The sequence below is a fragment of the Phycodurus eques genome, chromosome 17, assembly GCF_024500275.1.
Source record: "Phycodurus eques isolate BA_2022a chromosome 17, UOR_Pequ_1.1, whole genome shotgun sequence".
NCBI lineage: Eukaryota > Metazoa > Chordata > Actinopteri > Syngnathiformes > Syngnathidae > Phycodurus > Phycodurus eques.
Genome location: NC_084541.1, coordinates 4,702,723 through 4,727,189, shown reverse-complemented (window position 1 = coordinate 4,727,189; position 24,467 = coordinate 4,702,723). Strand labels below are relative to the sequence as shown.

At 43.1% G+C, this 24,467-nt stretch overlaps 1 protein-coding gene across 1 annotated transcript in view; it reads left to right on the top strand.

Annotated features, from left to right (window-relative positions):
* Positions 1 to 24,467, top strand: part of LOC133416450 (HMG box transcription factor BBX) — a 164,574-nt gene that overhangs the window by 49,282 nt on the left and 90,825 nt on the right. The window contains 2 exon segments of the mRNA XM_061703352.1: positions 21,036 to 21,237; positions 21,317 to 21,384. Of these exon segments, the coding sequence (XP_061559336.1) occupies positions 21,036 to 21,237; positions 21,317 to 21,384 (270 nt within the window).

The following is a 24,467-nucleotide window of genomic DNA, read 5'->3' as shown; positions in this document are numbered from 1 at the left end:
GGGGTGTGAATCACAGCAGGACAATAGTTTGACAGTTTAGGTAGTTGACCAAATCGTGTTCTGCGGATGAGGGGGGACACACCCGGTGAGGACACCAGATGAAGACACCCAGTGAGGACATGTTATAACTAACCAAGAGAACAAGATGAGAGAAGACAGAAAATGACAGGACAGGATGTGGGAAATGAGCAAGGCAGTGCTACTGACGAGTGTTGTGGTGGGATTCTTTTTAGTGTCTAAACACCTGTAAGAACCTGTGAGTTGATATGTTAGTATAACCTGTGTTGTTATTAGTGGTCCCAAGCAGTTAAAGCCTACACCGTGTCTATCGAACTTATTAGTGAATGAACACCATATCACATGCATGTTAGTCAACTGGTGTACTGAGTTGCTGAGTTGCACATTGGGTAAGGGGGGGCCAAGCCAGCGAGCCCGTTCAGCGGGGGACACAACCAGGGGGACGCCACCCACTCCCCAGGACCCAAGGGTGCCCTGACGCCACCCACGCCCCAGCCCAACCGAAGTGCCCCGACCAGTCCCAAAGGGAGGGGCGCCCCCCACACTGAATCCCCCCCCTCCCTCCGATCCCCACCCAGCGCGCCCCACCACTGCCACCGCTCCCACCACCCCCGGAGAACATGGGACGGTGTGGTGGGGTGTTGTGCATTAAAATTGAGAAGACTGGTGGGGTGAGGTGAGACGGACACAGGGCAATGACGACCCGTAACACCCACACCCAGCCCAACCAGCTCCCCAAAGAATGTGCGAATGTATGTGGTGCATTAAAGATCTGCGGGGGAAAGGCATGGCAAGCCAGAGATTAGGCCGGAGTGCCGGAAAACCTGGCCTAGTGTCCTACCCAGCCCGACACTGCCCTCCCCCCACCGACAGGTGTATGATGCATTAAAACTGGAAGACCAGCAGGGCAGAGAAAGGGGGGCAGACCGAAAACCAGCACAGATGTGCCAGTACCCGGCCAGACGCTTGCCCCATCATGTCTCGTGCCAGTCCCTCAGGGGACCCTGAAGGAGATGTGAAAGTGCGAAGTATGGGCAGTCTGAGTACTAAAAATGTGCAGTGAATGTGAAGAAAGAGGCCAGACTCCTGCTGGTCCGGCCCGGCCCCGCTGGCTGGACGACCTTAGAGAAAAGGGGGGCAGCCACCCCCCACCTCACTGAGACCCTACCACAAGCCTGATGTCAGCCAGGGACCCCAAACAACCAGAGGGAGAGAGGGGCGATGCCTGTGTCCTCCTCTTCCATCTTCCCAGAGACCCCCATCCACCAGGAGGGCAACACGGATACAACCAGACCCAAGAGGAGGAGGGGGAAACAGGCCCAGCATCCCCAGAGGCCCACATCGCAAATCCAGAAGGATAGGGCTTCAAGTACATGCAAGTGAACCTATGGCGTGCACAGGGGTCTAAAATGAGAAGATATGATTTGGTCACATTACATTACATTACATTACATTTACGTTACAGTACATTTTTTTTTAGCTATTGCTAGAATTACAAGTATTGCTCGAGCATGTTTATTTGGAAGCTATGTACCTTTTAAATCACCCAGTAGACAAAAATTAGGAGAAATCGGAATCCAACAGTTAAAAACTGAGCAAGGTTTCTGTGTATCTCATGACCAGAAGCGCCGTACGGTTGTACAATGCCAAAGAGCATGACAATAAAGTAAGTGTCTTGAGCGTTTTCAGTGCAATGATTGCATATGTTTGATTTTGAATAGCCAATTATATGCCTACTATATTGGGTATCGTGACCTATGGAGTACTTTGAATTGGATTAGCTGTAAATTACTGTTTGTTGTCATTGAGAATGTATTTCTGCAGATTTGTGCCCAGTAATCATTGTCAGTATACACTGAGAGGTAGACTTTTCCAGCAGGATGATAAAATGACTGCAATAATCTGATTCTTAAAACAATTGTGGCGTTCGAGGCTTGTGCTGATAAATGGGAGGTCTGAAAGTTTGGTGCTATAGCAGTCTATCTGTTCTAATTACAGCCAAGATAGTTGTTCAACATTTGGATGTAACCATTTAATGAGGTACTGTATGTAGGTAGCTAGGCTAATTCTTTTTTTCTTATTTTTAGTCGTCTTCTTTTCGTTTCGGCTTGTCCCGTTAGGGGTCGCCACAGCGTGTGATCCTTTTCCATGTATGCCTATCTTCTGCATCCTCCTCTCTAACCCAGCTGCCCTCGTGTCTTCCCTCACAACATCCATCAACCTTCTCTTTGGTCTTCCTCTAGCTCTCTGGCCTGGCAGCTCCATCCTCATCATCCTTCTACCAATATACTTACTATATACCTCTGGATGTGTCCAAACCATCTAAGTCTGGTCTCTCTAACTTTATCTCTAAACATCGAACCTTGGCTGTCCCTCTGATGAGCTCATTTCTAATTGTATCCAACCTGGTCACTCCTAGAGGGAACCTCAACATCTTAATGTCCGCCACCTCCAGCTCTGCTTCCTGTTGTCTCTTTAGTGCCACTGTCTATAATCCGTACATCATGGCTGGCCTCACCACTGTCTTATAAACTTTGCCCTTCATCCTAGCAGAGGCTCTTCTGTCACATAACACACCTGACACCTTCCTCCATCTGTTCCAACCACTTGGACCCGTTTCTTCACTTCCTTACCACACTCACCATTGCTCTGGACTGTTGAACCCAAGTATTTAAAGTCCTCCACCCTTGCTATCTCTTTTCCCTGCAGCCTCACTCTTCCCTCTCCACCCCTCTCATTCATGCACATATATGCTGTTTTACATCGGCTAATCTTCATTCCTCTTCTTTCCAGTGCATGCCTCCATCTTTCTAACTGTTCCTCCACCTGCTCCCTGGTTTCACTGCATATCACAATGTCATCTGCAAACATCATGGTCCATGGGGATTCCAGTCTAACCTCATCTGTCAGCCTATCCATCACCACTGCAAACAGGAAGGGGGTCAGGGCTGATCCCTGATGCACTCCCACCTCCACCTTAAACTCCTCTTTTTTACACCTAAAGCACACACCACCACTGTTCTTCTGCCCTCATACAAGGGTCCTGTATTATTTTAACATACTTCTCTGCCACTCCAGCCTTCCGCATGCAGTACCACAGTTCCTCTCTGGGTACTCTGTCGTAGGCTTTCTCTAGATCTACAAAGACACAATGTAGCTCCCTCTGACCTTCTCTGTACTTTTCCATCAACATCCTCAAGGCAAATAATGCATCTGTGCTACTCTTTCTAGGCATGAAACTATACTGTTGCTTGCAAATACTCACTTCTGTCCTGAGTCTAGCCTCCACTACTCTTTACCATAACTTAATTGTGCGGCTCATCAACTTTATTCCTCTATAGATCCCACACCTCTGCACATCACCCATGTTCTTAAAAATGGGCACGAGCACACTTTTCCTCCATTCCTCAGGCATCTTCTCACCCGCTAGAATTCTGTTGAGCAAGCTGGTCAAAATCTCCACAGATTTTCTCTACTAGATGCTTCCATACCTCCACAGGAATGTCATCAGGACCAATTGCCTTTCCATTTTTCATCCTCTTTAATGCCTTTCTAACTTCCCCCTTACTTATCATCAATCATCATTATTGGATGTATCTTGGAAGTAAGTTTTTATTTATTTATTTATTTGTTGTTGTTGTCCTTTTTCTTTTCTTTGGTCTTGTTCGGCTGTTAGGTCAAGCAGAATGGAGGATCTGTATCCCTTTTATGCCGGAACAGTTTTACTGTGTCACAGTGGAGTTTTTAAGCTTCTGCTGTGGTGTCTTAGTATTATAATTGATGTTTATTGCATACTGGGAGCTAATTGAGATCCTGTAGATTCTAAACTTTGTCATCAAGCCGTTAAGGTGGATGCGATTATTGGGTTCTTGAAACATTTATGGCGTTTAAGACATGGAAATAAATGGGAGTTTTGGGAGTTTGATGTTGTTGCAGTCTATTTCTTCCAATTCTAGCCAAGAATCATACTCCTCATTGTGGTGCAACCATTCGGTGAGGTATTGTAATTGGTTAGCTAAATAATAGTGTTAAAGTTGGGAGCATTTAGGCCTCCCTCCTGTTTACTTTCAAATGAAGTACTTATCTTGAAGAGCCAGGGCGTGACGTTGGCATCACGAAACAGTTGGCTGTCGACATATAGCTTGTTGATAACTAGCCACGCTCGTTTGTCTTTCTCACGGTAATTCTTCATTAACGGGTACAAGATTTTACGCCTCTCGTTGGTTTCCTTGGGGAACTGATTGTTCATTACAAACGAAGTCACTTTGAGCTTTCGACCTTTTGATTTTACAAACACTTTTTGCTGAAAGTGTTCAAACTTTGCTATGATAGGACGTGGTTGGTTTCCTGGACGAGGGCCTCTCAATCAGTGGACACGGTGAAAGGTAATCTTGTTGATTGTATCTTGCTGTATCTTGAGCGCGGAAATCATGAACTTTTTAATCTGCATCTCGGGGTTTTACGGAGCATTTTCTGGAATGCCGTAAAAAATGAAATTGTCGCTCATGCTTCGTGATTGAATGTCCAACATAGTTTCTTTCATGAGTTTATATTCCTAAGAGTTTTTAGTTCTGCTGACATTGACATCATGTGTGATCGAACCGCAATATTATCTAATCTTAGTTCCTTGACCTGTTGGTGTTAACTCCAAGATTTTTCTGAGTTCGGCAATCTCTTGGCGAAGCAAGTCAAGTGTAATTGACAATTTCTTGATGATTGAGAGGAGGACACTCGTCTGTGTCTCTGTCGAATGAAGTAAATCCTCAGTTGAAGTGGAAGAATCAGCTTTTTTTCCTCATCAGCGGCAGTTCGACGCGAGTCCTCAGATCCTCCATGACAGATGAGTTGGCGTTGATGTAGCTGCGCGGACCGCAAGTGGCTCTACGAGTTACCGCTGCTAGCAAAGCTGGCGAAGGAAAAGAGGAAAGAACGAAGCGACCATCCACTGTTGAAAAAGACTTGTGAAAAGAGAAATTTTGTCTTGTCATTGCTGCTTTTCCAAGTCTAAGCAAGGGGTACCGACTAGTTTTTTGTCTTCGGAAATCACACAATCTCTTGCGTTGTCACAGCATGCTCACATTCCCGACTCCGCCTATTTTTTGTCCTGTTCGGCTGTTAGGTCAAGCAGAATGGAGGATCTGTATCCCTTTTATGCCGGAACAGTTTTACTATGTCACAGTGGAGTTTTTAAGCTGCTGCTGTGGTTTCTTAGTATTATAATGGATTTTTAGTGAGAAACGAGAGTCGATCAGTCGAACAGAACAAGGTTTCTAGAGGGAAGTGTGAAAAGAAGACAACAGAAGACAAAGCACTAACTGTAAACGAAATGAGAAAAGTAAATCCATATATATCTACAACAATGACACATTAGATATGAGTGTTGTATGGCGTGGTAGTGCTACACCCTGTGAGGGAAGGACAGTACACGATAGGACAGGACAAGGACAGGAAAGGAAGCATCCAGGACAAAAGGTTGTGATCCTGGCTGTACAACTGAAGTGTGGTGGGAGTGGCTATGTAAATGATAAACGTCTATAGGGCGAGAGTGTGAGTGAGGGAATATCCAAGCAATTCGCATATTCATGAGTTATTGGTCGCAACAAGTGAGAGGCCCCACACCCAGCGAAAAGTCCCAGGGGTGAGGTGCCTGCGGACACTTGCAAGTGAATTGATGCCATTTCGCATACACAATGACTGACAGAAGTGTCCTGTAATTGCTGTGCCTGCACTGCGGAGGCTGAGGGCCCACCAATTCAGTCAAGGGGCGCGATTGGGCCCAGTAGTCCACCCGAGAGCAGCCCGGCGTATGGGACACATCCCACACTGAGGGATCCAGGGCGGTCCGCCGGCTCCACCGAGGCGCCACGACAACCGGCCACCCAGAGGAGGCCTCAGGGACCCAATGCCACCCCCCAGCCAAACTCCCCCCCACCACCACCGCCCGATGCGTGCGTCACCGCCGCCCACCAGTAGCTTGAGCGGGGGACCAAGGCGGGCGCCAGCTGGCACCGCCCCAGCACCCACGGAACATGGGCGAGTCCACCATCACACCATCAATGCTTTCCGGGAGGTCAATCGAGTGGTCCCTACACCCCTACCCCAAGAAGAGAAGATCCCCAGTCCATGCATGTCCTTTCACCATGCAAATCAGTCTGAAGTGTGAGAGAAAGCACAAGTGCATAAATGAATAAGAAAAAAAATGAAGTGAATGAAAAATAGAATACTACAACAACAGCAACCTCAACAACAAAGAATACAGAAGTCAAAAATGTACTTTTACACTTCCAAAATAGTCGTTCTTGTCAGATGGCACACTACCCAGGCAAAGGAATCAATAATTTAGATTTAGCATGTTGAGGAAGGGTGACCAGCTATGTATATATGTAATTGATTTTTTCGTTCTGCTGATATTTTTTCTAACGCAATATATTGTATGATGAGATTTAGCCAGTGATTGATGTTAATAGCTTGTTTGTTTTTCCAGTTGAATAGAATTGTTTTCTTCGCGGTAGCTAACGCGACGAGTAATGATTGTGAATTTTTATTAGGGAGGTCGATTGTGCTTAAGTCGCCAAGTATGCACAATCTTGGGGAAAGTGGAATCCTGCAGTTCAAAATATAAGAGAGTTTCTGCGTAACCGAAGTCCAAAAGCATTGAATTGGTGTGCATTCCCATATAGCATGAAAATAGGTGTCTGGGGTATTTTTGGTGCATTACGCGCATATATTAGATGGAGAGAAGCCCATTTTATGCATAGTGTATTAAGTCAAGTGTGTTCTATGGAGCACTTTATATGTATTGTGTATATTGTAAGCTATAAATTTGTGTTTTTTGTCATTCTATACATATTGTTACATATCTGTATCCAGTAATTACGGTCAGTGGACATATAAATGTATTCTTCCCATTTAGTGATTGGTAAATACATTGATTTAGTGCATGAAATTAATTTATAAACTTTTGAGGGATATATATATTTTTTTTTTTATTTGCTCCCGCAGTTCGAGGTTGCTCTGGAGTGTTGGTATTCTTTTTTTTTTTTTATCGCTGCTTTTAATTTATTGTATTGAAGAAAGTTTCCGCCTGTTATTTGGAATTCTTGGAACAGTTCATCACTTGCCCTAAAAATATTATCATTATGTTGTAGATCAGGCATGTCCAAAGTCCGGCCCCCGGGCTAAATCCGGCCCGTGTTCATATTTCCACTGGCCCGAAGCCTCTGTCATAAAACCAATAATATGTGGCCCGGCAGTACAAAATACACGCGCAATTTTATATTTCACCACAGGATGGCAGTAAACTTGTGGCTGAACTCTCGCGGGGCAGTTTTGCGCATGATCTGTTTTTTGCCCATTTCTAAAATGGCAACTGGAAAGTTGATAGCGAGGGCCGACGTTTCCAGGACAAATGGAAGTCTGAATATTTTTTCACTGAGTTTAGAAACAACTGCGTCTGCCAAATTTGCCAAGAGACTGTGGCTGTGTTCAAGGAGTTCAATATAAAGAGGCACTACCAGACGGAACATGCTAATTACGACAAGCTAACTGGGAACGAACGCAGTGAAAAATTGAAGCAACTGGAAGCTGATTTAACGGCACAGCAACACGTTTTCACAAGAGCCAGTGAGTCGAATGAAAATACAACAAAGGCAAGCTATGAGGTGGCAACGCTGATTGCCAAGCACTGCAAACCTTTTACTGAGGGTGAATTTATTAAAGACTGTGTGATGAAAATGGTGGAGAACATTTGTCCTGAGAAAAAGCAACAGTTCGCCAATGTTTTCCTGGCTCATAGCACTGTGTCACGAAGGATCGAAGAAGTTTCTTCTGATATTAAGAGACAGTTGGATGCAAAAGGAGTGGAGTTTGAATTTTTTTCGTGAGCCTGTGACGAAAGCACGGATGCATCTGACAGCGCTCAGTTACTGATTTTATTTTTAGAGGAGTGGACAGTGAAATGAACGTGCGTGAAGAGCTACTTGACCTCCAGAGCCTTAAGGACCAAACAAGAGGGAAAGATTTATTTGCTTTTGTTTGTTCCGCCGTACATGACATAAAATTAAAGTGGAATAAAATTACGGGGATTATTACGGATGGCGCACCTGCCATGGTTGGCGAGCACAGTGGATTATCAACCCTAGTGTGTAACAAAGTAACCGAAGAAGGAGGTAAAGCTATAAAACTCCATTGTATTATTCACCAACAAGCAGCTGGTACCAACAACTCCCTCTTGTCAACTTTTACCAGCAGCTGGATAAAGACAGGTTCAAAGAGATTCGTACATTTGCTAAGAAAATGTTGAGCTTGTTTGGCTCGACATACTTGTGTGAGAAGACATTCTCAGTCATGAACATGAATAAGAACCGCGTGAGGACAAGACGAAGTGACTCGCACCTGCGTGACATCTTGCGCATTAAAACCACCGCTTTTGAGCCAGACCTGCCCCATTTACTGCAGTCGAGATCTCAGTGTCACCCTTCACATTAATCCAAACATTTTGTTTGTTGATTCTGATGAATAAAGTTTGAGTTTGAGTCAAATTTAATAAAAATACTTTATTTTGCATTTAATTAATTTTTATTTTAACCTTCATTTATCCAGGTCAGGCAGTTATAAGATCTACCTAGCAGCAGACAGCATAGTAAAACAAAGTAAAATAAAAATACAAAAAAACCATTTCCCTCGTCAGTAGCATGTAAAATTAATGCTGGCCCGCATGACAATTTTTTTACGGCAATGTGGCCCCTGAGCCAAAACGTTTGGGCACCCCTGTTGTAGATGGTCAATTCCATGTTGTTCCCATGTGCTAAAATAAAGGGGTATATTGTTAATTTAGAAATCTGGATTGTGCCAGATTGGAGAGAGCATACTGGGAGATTGAGATCCTGTAGCTTCTAAACTTTTCCATCAAGCCATTAAGGTGGATGCGATTAATGGGTTCTTGATATCTACATTAATCAGTGATAAGGGCCGATAATTAGCCGGGAGATTGGGGTCTTTGCCTGAGTTTAGTAATAATTTAATTGAAGCTGTGTTCATATGGCTACTTATATGACCTTTATCGTTTATCTACTTGACTGTTCTAAAAAATAGAGGCACTAGTATTGGTCAGAAATGTTTAATGAACTCAACGGAGATTCCGTCCGGGCCAGATGCTCGCATATTTTTGAATGCATTCTGTAATTCTGTGATGGTTAAAGGAACATCAAGACTGTCTTTAATTTCTGTATTTAATTGAGGAATGTTTAGAGCCTTAATAAAAGTTTGGGTTGGGTTGTTTGAAGATGCTTATAAGCTGCTATCATAATTGTAAAATATTTCATTTATTTCAAGCGGTGACTGTGTACAGTTGGGGACGTGTTAAAGCCTGTTGGTTGGTGGGGGTCCCAGATAAGACTAAATTTTTAGATTGAGAGAAATTGGTGTGTGCTCACTGATGATGAATGGATGTATTTTGGAGGTAATTATTTTAGCTGCCGAATTGTTTGAGAGAAAAAAATCTATTCTTGAGAAAGAGCTTTGAACCGACAAGAAAAATGTATATTCTCTTTTTGTACGGTTTTTCAGCCTCCATATGTCAACAAGTCCGAAGTCGTCCATATACAGCTCGAATATATTGGCGCATTGTGGCTGATTGCTATTTTTGAGATTTGAGCGATATATAAGAGGATTTAGCATAAGGTTAAAGTCGCCTCTCATGATAATTGTAGACTTGGCTGACAAGTTAAACAAGTGTGAAAAGAGCATGTGAAAAAGGCTGGATCATCTTTATTAGGAGCGTATACACTGACAATTGTATTTTTAAAGTTAGTTAAATATTGGAGCCTGTATAATTATGTATCGGCCTTTTGGATCTCCTACTGTACTATTTATTGTAAAAAGTAGTCTTTTATGAACTAGTATTGAGACTCCTTTTTGTCTACTGTTATAAAAGGCCGAGATAGCCTGTGTAAAAGTCAATGAGGCCTTTTTCTTCTGACTCAATAAGGTGAGTTTCTTGTAATAGGAGGGAGGAGCTCTATTTTAAATTTAGTTATATTATCCATAAGTTTAATTCTCTTTGCCTGCGATCGAATGGCATTCACATTCCATGACACAAAAGTTCAGTGTGACATATAATGGGTACGTGTATAGTAATTTTAAACAGATTGGTTACTCTGTGTTCTTTGTTGTTGTTGTATTGTATTGGCAAATGTTATTTAAAGAGGGTGATAAAGAGCAAAGCCAGGGTACATAGAGGGGTAGCAATCAAAACACTGAACATAGAAAACAAACATGAGTGACAAGGGGATAATTTGGTGTGTGGTGGTGGTTTGTAGTGCACAACAAGTGTTTTGAGCGACTTGTGTGTTTATAGTGTGTGGAAGAAGCAGAAAGAATGAAACAAAAGAAATTGTATTCTTTTCTGTTTGATTTAAAAAAATATATATATTTTATTAGGTTTTTTTTTAATTGTTCGTACTTCGGCGATCCCAAAATCGTGCATATATTCATCTAATATTTGGGAAGACTGTGATTGTTTGGTAATTTTTTAACTTGAGCGGTCTACGGTTGAATTAAGAAGAAAAAGAAGAAGAAGAAGAAGAATCATTTATTGTCATGAACATGCATGCATGCACACGAAATGTGTTCTCTGCATTTAACCCATCACAGTGAACACATACACATGTTAGTTGAACACATTGGAGCAGGGGGCAGCTGAAGCGCTCGGGGAGCATTTCAGGGTATCAGTGTCTTGCTCAAGGACACCACAGCCGTGAGTCCGGGGGATGTTGGCGGATGGTCCAGTCGGGGTCTTGAACCGAGGTCCCCCACGGTGGCAGGCGATGATCTTAACCATTGGGACACGGCTGCCAGATCATTGTGTCAGAAGTGGGATTAAGTGGTATATTAAAGTCGCCACCTATAATAATAGTTGAATTAGCTGACAAATTGATCAGAGGTGAAAAAAGTGTGTGAATAAAAGCTGGATCGCCAATATTAGGGGCGTATACATTAACTAATGTGTATGATTTGTTAACTATATTTGAATGAACCATTATGTATCGGCCTTCTGGGTCAATTGTGTTATTTAGCGTAAAAAGTACTCTATTATGAATTAATATTGAGACTCCTCTTTGTCTGCTGTTTTCGCGAGCTGAAAAGGTCTGCCTGAACTTTAAATCGGAAAGGTAATTTTCTGATCTTCTGATTTTGACAAATGGGTTTCTTGTATGAAAAATATATCCGTTTGTAATTTCGTGATATAATCTATAATGTTAATTCTTTTGAACGTATGACATTTACATTCCGTAAAACAAAAGTTATGAAAGGCATATTAATGATAATTGTACAATTGCTAGAAGTGAATGTGGAACAATGTGTGTATCGTCTATACGTGTGTGGGAAAGATTGATAACTCCTAGAAATATATATCTCATGGGAACTTTCTTTCTGTGTAGTAGCTGGTAATATGAAATTGTGTTTGGCTTAGCCAAAACATGGAAACGGAAGACAAGGGAATATATCACAAGTTATACGTACAAGCACAAGTAGCATGCAAATACATATGTGTTCGGTGGGGGCAGGGAAAGGGGAGTGAGTGGGGGGTGCCATAAACAAGGGAAAAGTAAGTACCATAGAGAAAGTTAAATTAAAAAGAAAACAAGGGCCATGTCCCATGTCAGTGAGTGGAGAGTGCAATAGGACGTGCATGATTCCCTCCCCCGCCCGTAAGCACATTACTACAGTTTTTCAACGCTAAATACCAAATAGTAGAGCAAATAGAGGAATACTCATCTATTAGAAGAGCCAAGGGGGGACTTTGGAATCGCGAAACAGTTGACTGTCTACGTATAGATTGTCCCCAACCAGTGAGTTGCGTTTTCCTTGTTGCTGGTTATTCTTCATTAGAGGGTACAAGACTTTGCATCGCTTGTTGATTTCACATGGAGAATGGTCATTCATCCCAAACTGTGTGCCCTTCAGCTCCCGTCCTTTTGACTTCACAAAGAATCTCTGCTGGAAATGTTCAAATTTTTCCATGATTGGACTGTCATGAACGGAACAGAGGATAGGACCCAAAAATGCACAACTCCAAAACAAATGGAAAGTTTCAAAAAGAGAGGTTTAATATACATGCAGAGGTCGGTACACAGGCAGGAAATAAAAAAAAAGGCAAAAGTATCCAAAAAGGTGAGGCAAAAAGGCAAGGTCGATAATCAGAACAGGGTCTAGTCTTACTGTGAGTCTGTGACATGAAAACATGGAAGCTGGAACGTGACGAGAAGGTACAACGAATTGGCGACAAGAAAGAATGAGACACGAGGTTAAATGCAAGGGGTAATTAGGGTAAACGAGGCACAGGTGGTGAAGACACTCTGAGGAGCAGGTGTGTATGAAACGGGGGGGAAGACAAAAACCGGAACACACACCCATGACAGTGGGTGAATACTTGAATACCTGGTTAATCATCAACTCGGCAGTGTCTTTAGCTGAAGAGAGTTTCGGAAGTGCAATGAAGTGTGTCATCTTAGAGAACATGTCAACAACTGTGAGAGTGGTGGTATTACCTTTAGAGGCCGGTAATCCTGTCACAAAGTCTACGGAGATATCTGACCAAGGACGTTGTGGTATTGGCAGGGGTCGCAACTCCCCAGAAGGACGTTGACGAGAGGGCTTGTTAGCAGCACATACCTGGCAAACATTGACGTAATCGATAACAGCCCTCCTAACATTCGGCCACCAAAAGCGCTGTTCGACCACAGATTGCGTTTTGGCAATGCCTGGGTGACAAACGGTCCGGTTAGTGTGAGTCCAGTGGATGACTCTTCCCCTTAAGGTCGGGACCACATACAGCCTGTTTTCAGGGCAATCTTCAGGGCTAAGAGTATTCTTCAGAGCCTCTTTAACCGCAGTTTCAACGTCCCAAACAAAAGCAGAAATGAAACATGACTTGGGCAAAATAGTCTTAGGGTCGGACAAAGAATTCTCTTCGCAGAAAATACGTGATAACGCATCTGGCTTACCATTTTTAGAACCAGGTTGGTAGGATAACATGAAATTAAATCTCGTGAAGAACAGAGCCCATCTAGCCTGCCTTGCATTTATTCTTTTAGCAGATTTAATATTCTCAAGGCTGCGATTGGCTGGCAACCAGTTCAGGGTGTACCCCACCTCCTGCCTGATGACAGCTGGGATAGGCTCCAGCACGCCCGCGACCCTAGTGAGGAGAAACGGCTCAGAAAATGGATGGATGGATGGAATATACTCAAGGTTCTTGTGATCTGTCCATACTAAAAACGGAGTCTGTGCCCCCTCTAGCCAGTGCCTCCACTCTACCAAAGCCACCTTGACCGCCAGCAGTTCACGGTCACCTATGTCATAATTTCTCTCGGCTGGAGTCAGTTTTTAAGAGAGATAAGCACAAGGATGTAACTTACCATCCTTGAGACATTTCTGGGAGAGCACTGCTCCTATACCGACATCAGACGCATCAACTTCTACCACAAACTGCTGTTTGAGAGCTGGAAAAGTGAGGATGGGATTTTAATTTCTGAAAAGCTGATTGACAAACCGGGTTCCACACAAAGGGTCTCTGTGGCAAGGTAAGATCATGCAAAGGCGAGGCTATTGAACTGAAATTTCTGATGAATGTTTTTGTTGAAGTTTGCGAACCCTAAGAACCTTTGTACATCTTTGCGTGACGTGGGAGTAGGCCAATCAATCACGGCATCGAGTTTGCAAGGGTCCATTTTGACTTCACCTTGAGCCAGCACGAAATCCAGAAAAGAGCTTGTCCAGCTTGTGGAACTCACATTTCTCAGCCTTGACATATAGTTGATTCTGCAGTAACCGCTGCAATACAGAGTGGACATGAATAATGTGAGTCTCCTCATCCGGGGAGAATATCAAAATGTCGTCCAAATAGACAAAAACATACACATTCAACATGTCACGCAAGACAAAAGTTTTGGAAAACAGCTGGAGTGTTAGTTAGTCCAAAAGGCATTACCAAATACTCACAATGTCCCGTTGTTGTGTTGAATGCTGTTTTCCATTCATCCCCCTCCTTTATCCTGACTAGATGATACGCATTTCTTAAGTAAGTCTAGTTTGGTGAAAACCTTGGCTCCCTCCAGGAACTCAAGATGAGAGGAAGAGGGTACCTGTTTTTCTTTACAGTTATCTCGTTGAGACCCCGGTAATCGATACAGGGTCACAGGGTCTAGTCCTTTTTGTCCACAAAGAAAAATCCTGCTCCCGCAGGGGATGAAGCTGGGCAAATGATCCCGGCTGCCTGTGATTCTTCCACATACACCTTCATGGCCTTGGGTTCCGGCCCTGAAAGAGAGAACAACCTCCCCCGTGGAGGTGTGGTTCCAGGCAGCAAGTCAACTGCACAGTCATAAGGTCTATGGGGTGGAAGGGATTTAGCTTTGGATTTGGAAAAAAACTTCTTTAACGTCATGGTAACAGGTAGGCACTTGAAACAAGTCAGGATCAGAGTCAATAAATAGATCAAATCTCTTGATCTCGAGAGCATAGTGTCACCCAGGTAGGGTCTTCCTTAATGATATTTAGACTCACCACTCCCGTGCCCTTGTTACCGGCAACTTTGACATGACAGGTGCTCACGTAATGACCCAACTGCCCGCAGTAGAAGAACCGCCCTTCGCTCAGCCGGCATTGACGTTCCTCAGGGGAGAGACGGAACCTGCCCAGTAGCATAGGTTCATCAGTGTTGACGCTAGCCAGTGGATTGAGACTGGCAACAGGGGACCTGCCTTGGTTTGGGTGGTCACAGAGGCTCGTCCTCCAAGTGCGCGGTGATGTATCCCTATGCCGATCGCCATCCAGTTCGCGATCCAAAAGCTTTTTGTCGATCTTTACGGCGAGAGCGATGAGAGTGTCCAAGTCGGCAGGTCTAGTGGGACCAAATGATTCTTGATGGTGGGAGATAGTCCTTGAAAAATCCATCGAGTAGTGCCCTGTTGTTCCACTGACTCTCAGTTGCGAGAATGCGAAACTCAATCGCGTAATCTGACACCCTGCGCTTGCCTTGTTGTAAGGTGACAAGGAATACTGAAAAACCATCATCTTTACGAAAGAAGCCCAAATAGTGACAAGCGGCGGAATTGTGGCTCCATTCAGCAGTAGCCCACGCCTCCGCACTACCAGTCAGGTGGGAAATGACAAAAGCAATCTTTGCACGCTTGGTGGGGAAGGCAGCTGCCTGCATCTCAAAGTGGAGTTCGCACTGAGTGATAAATGGCTTAATGTTCCCAGAATCTCCAGCGAACCTCTCCGGTCAAGAGAGCTGTGGGCAGACAGCAGCGGAGGTGGCAGGTGGCTGCATGGTGACTGCTTCACCTGGAAACGGTGGTACAGTAGCGGCATCGGGTCCTGTGTCAGCTGGTTCCTTCTTCTGGAGCATATTCAGTAGCACTTCAAACTGTGAGTCCACCTTTCTCATAATAGTGGCCTGATGCTCTGACAGACCCTTTAGATGAAGGTGGAGGGCAGCAAGCTGCTCATCCCGCTTGATGCATTGACCTTGCGCTTGAAGGGCTTTGCGCACTGGGTCTGAGTCTGCTGGGTCCATGTTATGAACGGAACAGAGGATAGGACCCAAAAATGCACGACTCCAAAACAAATGGACAGTTTCAAAAAGAGCGGTGCGTTAACTCCAAGCTAGTTTTGAGCTACGTCTCCTGATGTAATGAATTGAGAAGTGATAGCTTCTTGTCAATGGAGAAGAGGACTTGAATATGGGCGTCGGATGAGCTGGGTAGTCGATCTTCAGTGCGAGCGGACGAGTTAGGCTTCTGTCTTTTCAGCGGGTTTCCTGCAGTTGTCATGGTGGGATCCGCTAGCTTGCATAACGAAGCAATTGAAAGATCCGTCCGTCCATTACATCTCGAGTGGCTCCACGATGGTCTCGTGGCGTCACCAGGGATTGGAAAAAAGTAATCAATAATAATCAGCCTCGCAATAAGAAGAAAAAAAGTGGATGAGGAGGAAATCAAGTCTCGGGGTTGCTCATCTGATCTTGAAAAATTTCGTCTGGGAAATCTCGCTGTCTCTCGCGGTGTCAGAGCATGTCACGTTATTTCCACTCCCTTCTCTCTCTCCTGTCTTTCATACAGCTAACGAGTTTAGAATAGGAGTACTTTAAGTGAGAGCACTACTCGTGGGAGCCAAAGTTCTTTATTGTTGGTAAGGGATCAAATACTTCATGCAATGAAATGCAAATACATCTCTATCTTTTTTTTTCTAAATGTGATTTTCTCGATTTTCTTTTAGATATTCTGTAAAAGAGATGTTTAATTGGTGTTAGAATTATGTGGAGAGTCCTACCGGGAGCCAAAGTTTGAGACTGACACTTCTAAACAGTCAAATAGTAATGGCTTGAAGCACTGTGAGGTTTTCTTTCGGAAAATCTTTTAGGAATAGAGTTAATAATACATAGAGAGCTAGATAAATTAACAAACCTGCTCCTGAAACAGTAGTTGACCTTTTTGCTGCTACTCCTCTTTTGTGCCACAAACGCGTCTTCTGATTCTGTCGTGTTAGCGGCTGGGGAGCTAAGCTAAGATAGGGAACTTGAAGGACTTCAAAGTGCACACGGAGAGCCGGGGTCACACACGCGCATCCTTATTGATACTTTCTCTGTCGCCGCCTTCTCATCTGCCATCCACCAGAAAGACCGACATATTAAATGTCAAGTGCTTTAAAAACAATACACACGCATACTGTGGTGTCTTTTCCAACCACTAGGGACAATATGTAAAGGAGTGACTGGATGTGGGGAGTAGAATGGGACATGAGGAAGAAAAATGACAATGAAGAAAGTAGCGTTGTGCTAACTGCTGTGTGCTGACTAAAAAATCAAGTGAATTAAAAATAATGTTTCTTGTAAATACAAAACATACATAACTTCAAATAACGTATCCCCTGTGTAAATCTGATGCATTATTTCCTAGTATTGATACAATCCATTGATTACCTTTTAAAACGATTGAAATCAATATATTTTTGACCGGAAGGCTAACTTGCCAAGCCCAGATCGATCCAGTTGGACTGTAGAAATATAAATCGGAACATCGATTTAATGAATGAATATTTACACCACTAATATACAGTAATCCCTCACTATATCGCGGTTCACTTGTGGCGGATTTAGTGCATCGCAGATTACTTACCTTCACATCTCTAATACAGTTAGCTTTATTGGCTATATGATTTAAATGTGGCGGTCATGACCCACATAAGGTCAATTGGGATCTTATTCTTAGCAGATAAAGAAACCTGACTGAGTAATCTCAATTCATACATTTAGTAAATCTCAGAATTGCTTGAGGATACAAAGAACATGACCGGAAAGCTACTGTTAAAACACAAACTACCTGTATTTAAATTAACTGTTGTATTGAGGAATAGTCCAGCCAGACATGAAGTTAAAATAATTTATTTTAATGCCCAGTTGTACTATAGTCATTAGCACATTCCTAACACTATTCATTTGTTTAAAATCAATCTTGTTATTTTACACCAATGGTTTGACATATGCATTAGTATTTCTGTATTTGAGTGCATTAGTTTAAGCAAAACATGATGTTGTGTACACCTTTTTCCCTCCAATAATGCCGTGGCTCTCCCCCCTAACCCCAAGTGTAATCTGTTACAACATGCATTTGTACATCAAATTCTGAAAGGAGATGCAGTAAGTGCAGGCATGTAATAGTATATTTATAGTAATAGTAACTTTGGGCTGCTCTGTTTGTGTTGTTTGATGGATTATAATTTACTGTAACATCGGTGCTAATCTTATTAGCAAATCCAACCAGGTCCCTCTGCTGGTCACTATATTACAGTTGATTGACTGCATATCAATACACGAACATTGCGCAGGAACCTGTGATGTGACTATTGCGCATAGGTACATTGCATTGTTCGAACAAAATATTGTGTGTCCCTAATGTAAACACATTAACAATATAAATAGGAACAAATTAAAGTTATGCGCAACGTCTAGCTTTGTTTTCTACAACTACAGTTGTCACGGTAAGGGTTTTTGAAGGCAAGGCAAAAACATGGAGGACCCAAGTGCAGGGAAGCAGGGAGGCAACGCAGTAGTGCAGGAGTATATAAAAAATTATATTTAATTCCAAAAACAAAAACAAAATGGGCAGAGTGCACAGGGACCTGGGAAGGTAAACTAGAAAAAACGGGTGGTATGGAACGACGTAGTTTGAGGGCAGGTTTGGATGGACGTGACTTAATTAGAGGCGTGGAACAAGGTGTGGGAACTGGTGAAAAATTAAATGACTTGGGAACAGGGTGAAAAAACGAGAGGGCAAAATTTTACCTTTACTTGGGTACCTCCGTTGGCCAACACGCGGCGGTCCCGGGTAGATGGCCAAACGGGTGCCCAAGAAAAGGTATTGGGCTTAGACTCACTGGATTGGAAAAGGGGAGACGTGACAAAAACTGACTAGGACTTGAAAAACTAGGGAAGGAACCAGAAAAATCTAAATCCGTGTCGGAGTCAGAATAAGAATCTAAAACAAAATGTGGAGGTAAAATTGTAGGGCACGGCGAATAACTAGGAAAAGGCGGGGACATGGGTGAAAAGGATAGAGAAGACAGAATGATAGGGCTTACTGGAGGAGGGTAGGTATGGTTGGCAGGCTTAGGACGGTGGGAGGCAGTCTGGTGTTGTCAAGGGTGACGCCGTGTTCCTTCCCCTGGGTCCTGTTCTGGTCGGTTCATTCTGTCACGGTAAGGGTTTTTGATGGCAAGGAAGGCAAGGCAAAAACAGGGAGGACCCAAGTGCAGGGAAGCAGGGAGGCAACGCAGTAGTGCAGGAGTAAATAAAAAATTATATTTAATTCCAAAAACAAAGGAAAACAAGGATCATGGAAAAGTCTCAAAGCTAAATTAACAAAGTCCAAAATCTAAACACAAAGTAACAAAGAAACACTTGAGTAAACGCAAAACAAGAAACAAGACATGACTGGTGAAAACTGAACATCACAACTGGCAACTATGACATGACACAGACAGTGACAATGACACCTGACAATGACATACTGCAAAGACACCTGACAAAGACAATGAACCGACAAGAACTGAAATAACTAAATACAAACAGATTGACGAGACAACGAGGAACACCTAGAAAAGACACGAGTGGCTGCAGAGAGCTGATTGGTCGACACAAGGTAGAAGGTTGACGTTAACAGGTGGACACAACAACCAAATGAGCACACGACAAACATGAAGACACAGGAAAACATGGAACAAAACTAAACACAACCCAAACCAAAATACAGACCATGACAACAGTACTGTCGGTAAAAACATCACAGCAATGAATTCTTGTTTTTCGTTGACTACTTTGCCAGGAGAGTCAGTGTGAGTAACGGTGCCATGCTTAAGGTAGGAAATCACTTGTTCACACCATGTCCGCATGGGATGTTGTTCATGTCATTCAAGCAGACCCTTTATCCAGCCTTTATCGCCTTTCATAGGCATATGCTTGTGTAGAGTGTGTGGACGGTGACCTCAAACCGACAAATAAAATACCTGCACCTCTCCAAATTATTACATATTAGCATTGAATTGCATATATGAAACAAAATGTATGTAATACTAAAATAAATGATTGTTCGCTAATTCACTGATTTCATTTATTGTGGGGGGTTTTCTGGAACGTAATGCCCACAATAAATGACGGTTTACATTTGCACATTCTCAGTTCAGTTCAATTCTGATGTTTATTCCACAGAAGATTTTGTTTTGTTTTTATTCAATCTTTTTTTATATTTGATGGTTTACAAAAATACTAGTGATGCACTGAAATGAAAATGAGGAAACCAAGGCTGAAAACCGAAATGCACAAACAAATAAATAATTATTCCAATTATTAGTAAAATTGCATTTATGGATATGATTTATGGCTGTTTACTCACCTAGGGCTGGGCAATATGGCAAAAAAAATATAATTAGGTTTCTTCATATCCGATCAAGATTATTATTTGGATTTTTTAATATTGTTTTTAAACTGATGGTTTTATGTCTGTACTGAAAACTAAAGTAACTAGAAGGTAGTTAAACTTTTTATTAACATATGAAATTAAGAAAATGAACATTGACAAATATTCAAACAATTTTTACTCAACATTATAACACGTAGAACAATCTAGAATAACACAGTGCAGCAGATAGGGGAAAAAATAAGTGATAATTTTTTAACATGAGTGATTTCTTTTGTGGCGGCACGGTGGACGACTGGTTAGAGCGTCAGCCTCACAGTTCTGAGGACCCGGGTTCAAGCCCTGGCCCCGCCTGTGTGGAGTTTGCATGTTCTCCCCGTGCCGGCGTGGGTTTTCTCCAGGCATTCCGGTTTCCTCCCACATCCCAAAAACATGCATTAATTGGAGACTCTAAATTGCCCGTAGGTGTGAATGTGAGTATGGATGGTTGTTTGTTTCTATGTGCCCTGCGATTGGCTGGCAACCAGTTCAGGGTGTACCCCGCCTCCTGCCCGATGACAGCTGGTATAGGCTCCAGCACGCCCGCGACCCTAGTGAGGAGAAGCGGCTCAGAAAATGGATGGATTGATGGATGGATTTCTTTTGTCAAAATAGCCTCATCTTCGGAGGGTAACTCCTAGTCATGGCTGACTTTTGTTTCGTTGCCCTCAGTTACGTGTTCAGTTCACCGCACCTCGTGTTTCTCAAGGTAAAGGTATTTTAAGATATCTTTTATTGTTTTATTATCGTCCAGCCCTAATTAAGACATATTTTGACGGACCTTCATAGCTGTTAAACAGTGTGACTGAGACGCCCACGGAGCACATCACCTCGTCGTTGGTGGCACTGCATTATGCAGAGAAGAGCACACAGGCAGCAGTGTTTTGGCTGTTTTGTTTTATGTGACAAAAGTCTTTTGGTCCAAAACCGAAAATGCACTTTTGGGCCATTTCTGAAAATTTGGTGCATCACTCAAAAATACTTTTTTTTCCTTTTCAGTACAAGGAGGCCTTTATGAAGGCAAACCCAGGCTATAAATGGTGTCCTACCAACAGCAAACCAGTTAAGAGGCCATTGTGTCAGACAGTTTGTAGCGCTCGCAAAAAGGTGTGGTCCTTCACTTCAATTACATCCAAGGACTCACCCACTTCCAAAAACATCCCCAAACCTGATGTCCCACAATTGAACTTTGCCATGGCTGGTATGTATAAACAACACTCAAAGGATTGGTTCGTGTGTGTAAAGACCAAGGCATTTCTACGACTGTCTGTCATTATCAGATCCAACTAAGATGGGTGGCCTCAGTATGCTGCTGTTAGCTGGAGAACATGCCCTAGCAAGCCGAGAGGTAAGTTACACTTTAAAGTCACCTGTTAGCGCATCCTTTGTACACTTCAACTTTTGCTGTGGTTCTAATGTCTTCCAATCAATCTTGAAGCACCAAACATAGATTTTTCATTGGGATTCCTACAAGGACTCAAAGGATAAAGGGAAAAAAGTATTTTCAGTGGCTCATGACATGCAGGCACAGCCCTTCAGTGTTTAGCAAGACAACATATTTGTAATTTGTGATCCTAAAAAAGCAATAAAAGTGGCGGAGAACAAACTTACGCTTCATAAGACACTCAGGACAACTTAACCCTGGTGAATTTATGGCATATGCAAATTGAATCGCAGTAACTCGATGAGGAACTCTGTAAACGTGTTACTTGGCTTGGAGAGCAATGCCCACCTGCTTTGGGCAGCGACACAAATATGCCGCTGTGCTCTTTTGACATCGCCACTAAAAGAAAAGAGAGCAGTAAAACATATCCGGTAATAAAATAGTAAAATAGTAGTAGTAATAGTAAATAGTAATGATAATAATAAGAAAATGAGTAATACAACTACCTTTGCTACATTTTCCATAGAGACTAAAGCCATTACATTGTGTTAGAGATGAAACAATATGAAAATGACACAATGCTACAATGAGCAGCACCTTTGCCTCTCTGCTTTCGGCTTAGGCCTTCCTTTGTGGTGTTTGCATGTTCTCCTGGTGCTTGCATGGGTTTTCTGTGGGTACTTGGGCTTTCTCCCACTTTCCAGATACATGCATGGTAGGTTCATTGAAATATCTAAATATTCCAGAGGTGTGTCTGTGACGGTGAATGGTGTTTGTGTCCTATGATCTATTGGTGACCAGTTCAGGATGTACCCTGCCTGTCATCCAAAGTCAGATGGTATTGACTTCAGCTCACCCCACAACCCTAATGAAGACAAGCAGTATAGAAAATGGATCTTAGTAACCAAAATGATCATGTTTATCAGTATTTTCACAATATTGCTCAAGAAATGTAAAAAAAAAGTAAAATACATGTACATGAAACAAAATTATTTTATTTGGAATAAACAAGATATAAAATCAACTTTTTCACAGAATTTAAATTTGAACAGTTGCAACCAAAAGTAATTTTAATGCATGCATGCAATACATTTAAAATTGCTAAGACCAATGTGATTTATACCCCGCCTCTCACCCGAAGATAGCTGGGATAGGCTCCAGCAGCCCGCGACCCTAGCGAGAATAAGCGGTAAAGAAAATGGATGAATGGATGAATGGGATCTATTTTATAACTATGGGGCATTATAATCTATAATCACTTTAAACCTGCATGGCACAACTTCTTTTTTGTTAATAAAAAAAAAATAAATAAACCATGCCACTACTAGAGGAGATTACACAATGCTGATTCAGCCTGTCAACTCCTCTAACATCTTGCTGTATTTTTCAGTATTTAATTTTTTATATTCAGTGAAAGTGTCTTGACAGCCAGCAACCCCCCGATACGGGCTGTTCGGTCCTTGTACGACCAGTGTCGGAGTTTGGTCCGCATTCCCGGCAGTTTCCTCGTTTCCGGTGAGGGTTGGACTCTGCCAAGGCTGTCCTTTGTCACCAATTCTATTCAGAACTTTTATGGGCAGAATTTCTAGGCGCAACCGAGGCGTAGAGGGAGGTCCGTTCTGTTGGCCTCAGTATTGCATCTCTGCTTTTTGCAGATGATGTGGTTCTGTTGGTTTCATCAAGCCGTGATCTCCAACTCTCACTGGAGCGGTTCGCAGCCGATTGTGAAGCGGTTGGGATTAAAATCAGCATCTCCAAATCTGAGACTATGGTCCTCAATCGGAAAAGGCCTGAATGCCCTCTCCAGGTCAGGGATGAGATCCTGTCTCAAGTGGAGGAGTTCAAGTATCTCGGGGTCTTGTTCACGAGTGAGGGAAGAATGGAATGGGAGATCGACAGGCAGATCGGTGCAGCTTCTGCAGTGATGCGGACTTTGTATAGGTCCGTTGTGGTGAAGAAGGAGTTAAGCCGATAGGTGAAGCTCTCAATTTATGACTGAAAGAACAAGATCCCGGATACAAGCGGCCGAAATGAGTTTTGTCCGCAGGGCTCTCCCTTAGAGAAAGGGTGAGAAGCTCGGTCATCCGGCAGGGGCTCAGAGTAGAGCCGCTGCTCCTCCACATTGAGAGGAGCCAGATGAGGTGGCTCGGACATCTGATTAGGATGCCACCTGGACGCCTCCCAGGTGAGGTGTTCCGGGCATGTCCCACCGGGAGGAGACCCCGGGTACGACCCAGGACATGCTGGAGAGACTATGTCTCCCGGCTGGCCTGGGAATGCCTCACGATCTCCCCGAAAGAGCTGGATGAAGTGGCTGGGGAGAAGTCTGGGCTTCCCTGCTAAAGCTATTGCCCACGGGACCCGACCTCGGATAAGTGGAAGAAAATGGATGGATGGATGGATGGATGAATGCCCCGATTAATTTCCCACGCTGGCCCAGTTGGTGGTGCACTGCAAATGATGTAGCGGAAATGACGGCACGGAAATGAAGCATTTTATAATTATTGTGTAAAACTAATAATAATAATTGCCTCAAACGAGCATCACCTCTTTCCGAGGACCTCTTGGATGGGCGTGTGGGCGCCGCAATGCGTGTCTGACAGCCAGCACTCCACTCGTACTGATCTTTTTTAAAATTATTATTACTTGTATTGATCTTTATCTCATTTCTTTTAACGTGTGTGTAAGTGATGTGGTTTGCTAGAACTTTTATCTACTTGATTATAACTTTATATATAACTTTATATATATTATAACGATTATATTATAATATATTATAATACTATATATTATAACTTGATTATAACGGTCGTTGCTGCTGCCACTTATCCCCCCACCTGTCATGACATGGTGGAACGCAGATTGGGAAGAGTTTCTCTCAGCCGTAGGGTTGGGCATCATTTGAATTTGAGCGATTCCTTATTTCAATTCCGGTTGCAAACGATTTTTGATTCCGATTCTTTTAGGGGGCAGGGTCAAAAAAGTTTTCATGGTTTAAATAAAGGGTGTCCAAATTATGAACATCCATTTTCTTAGCAGCCCGCAGC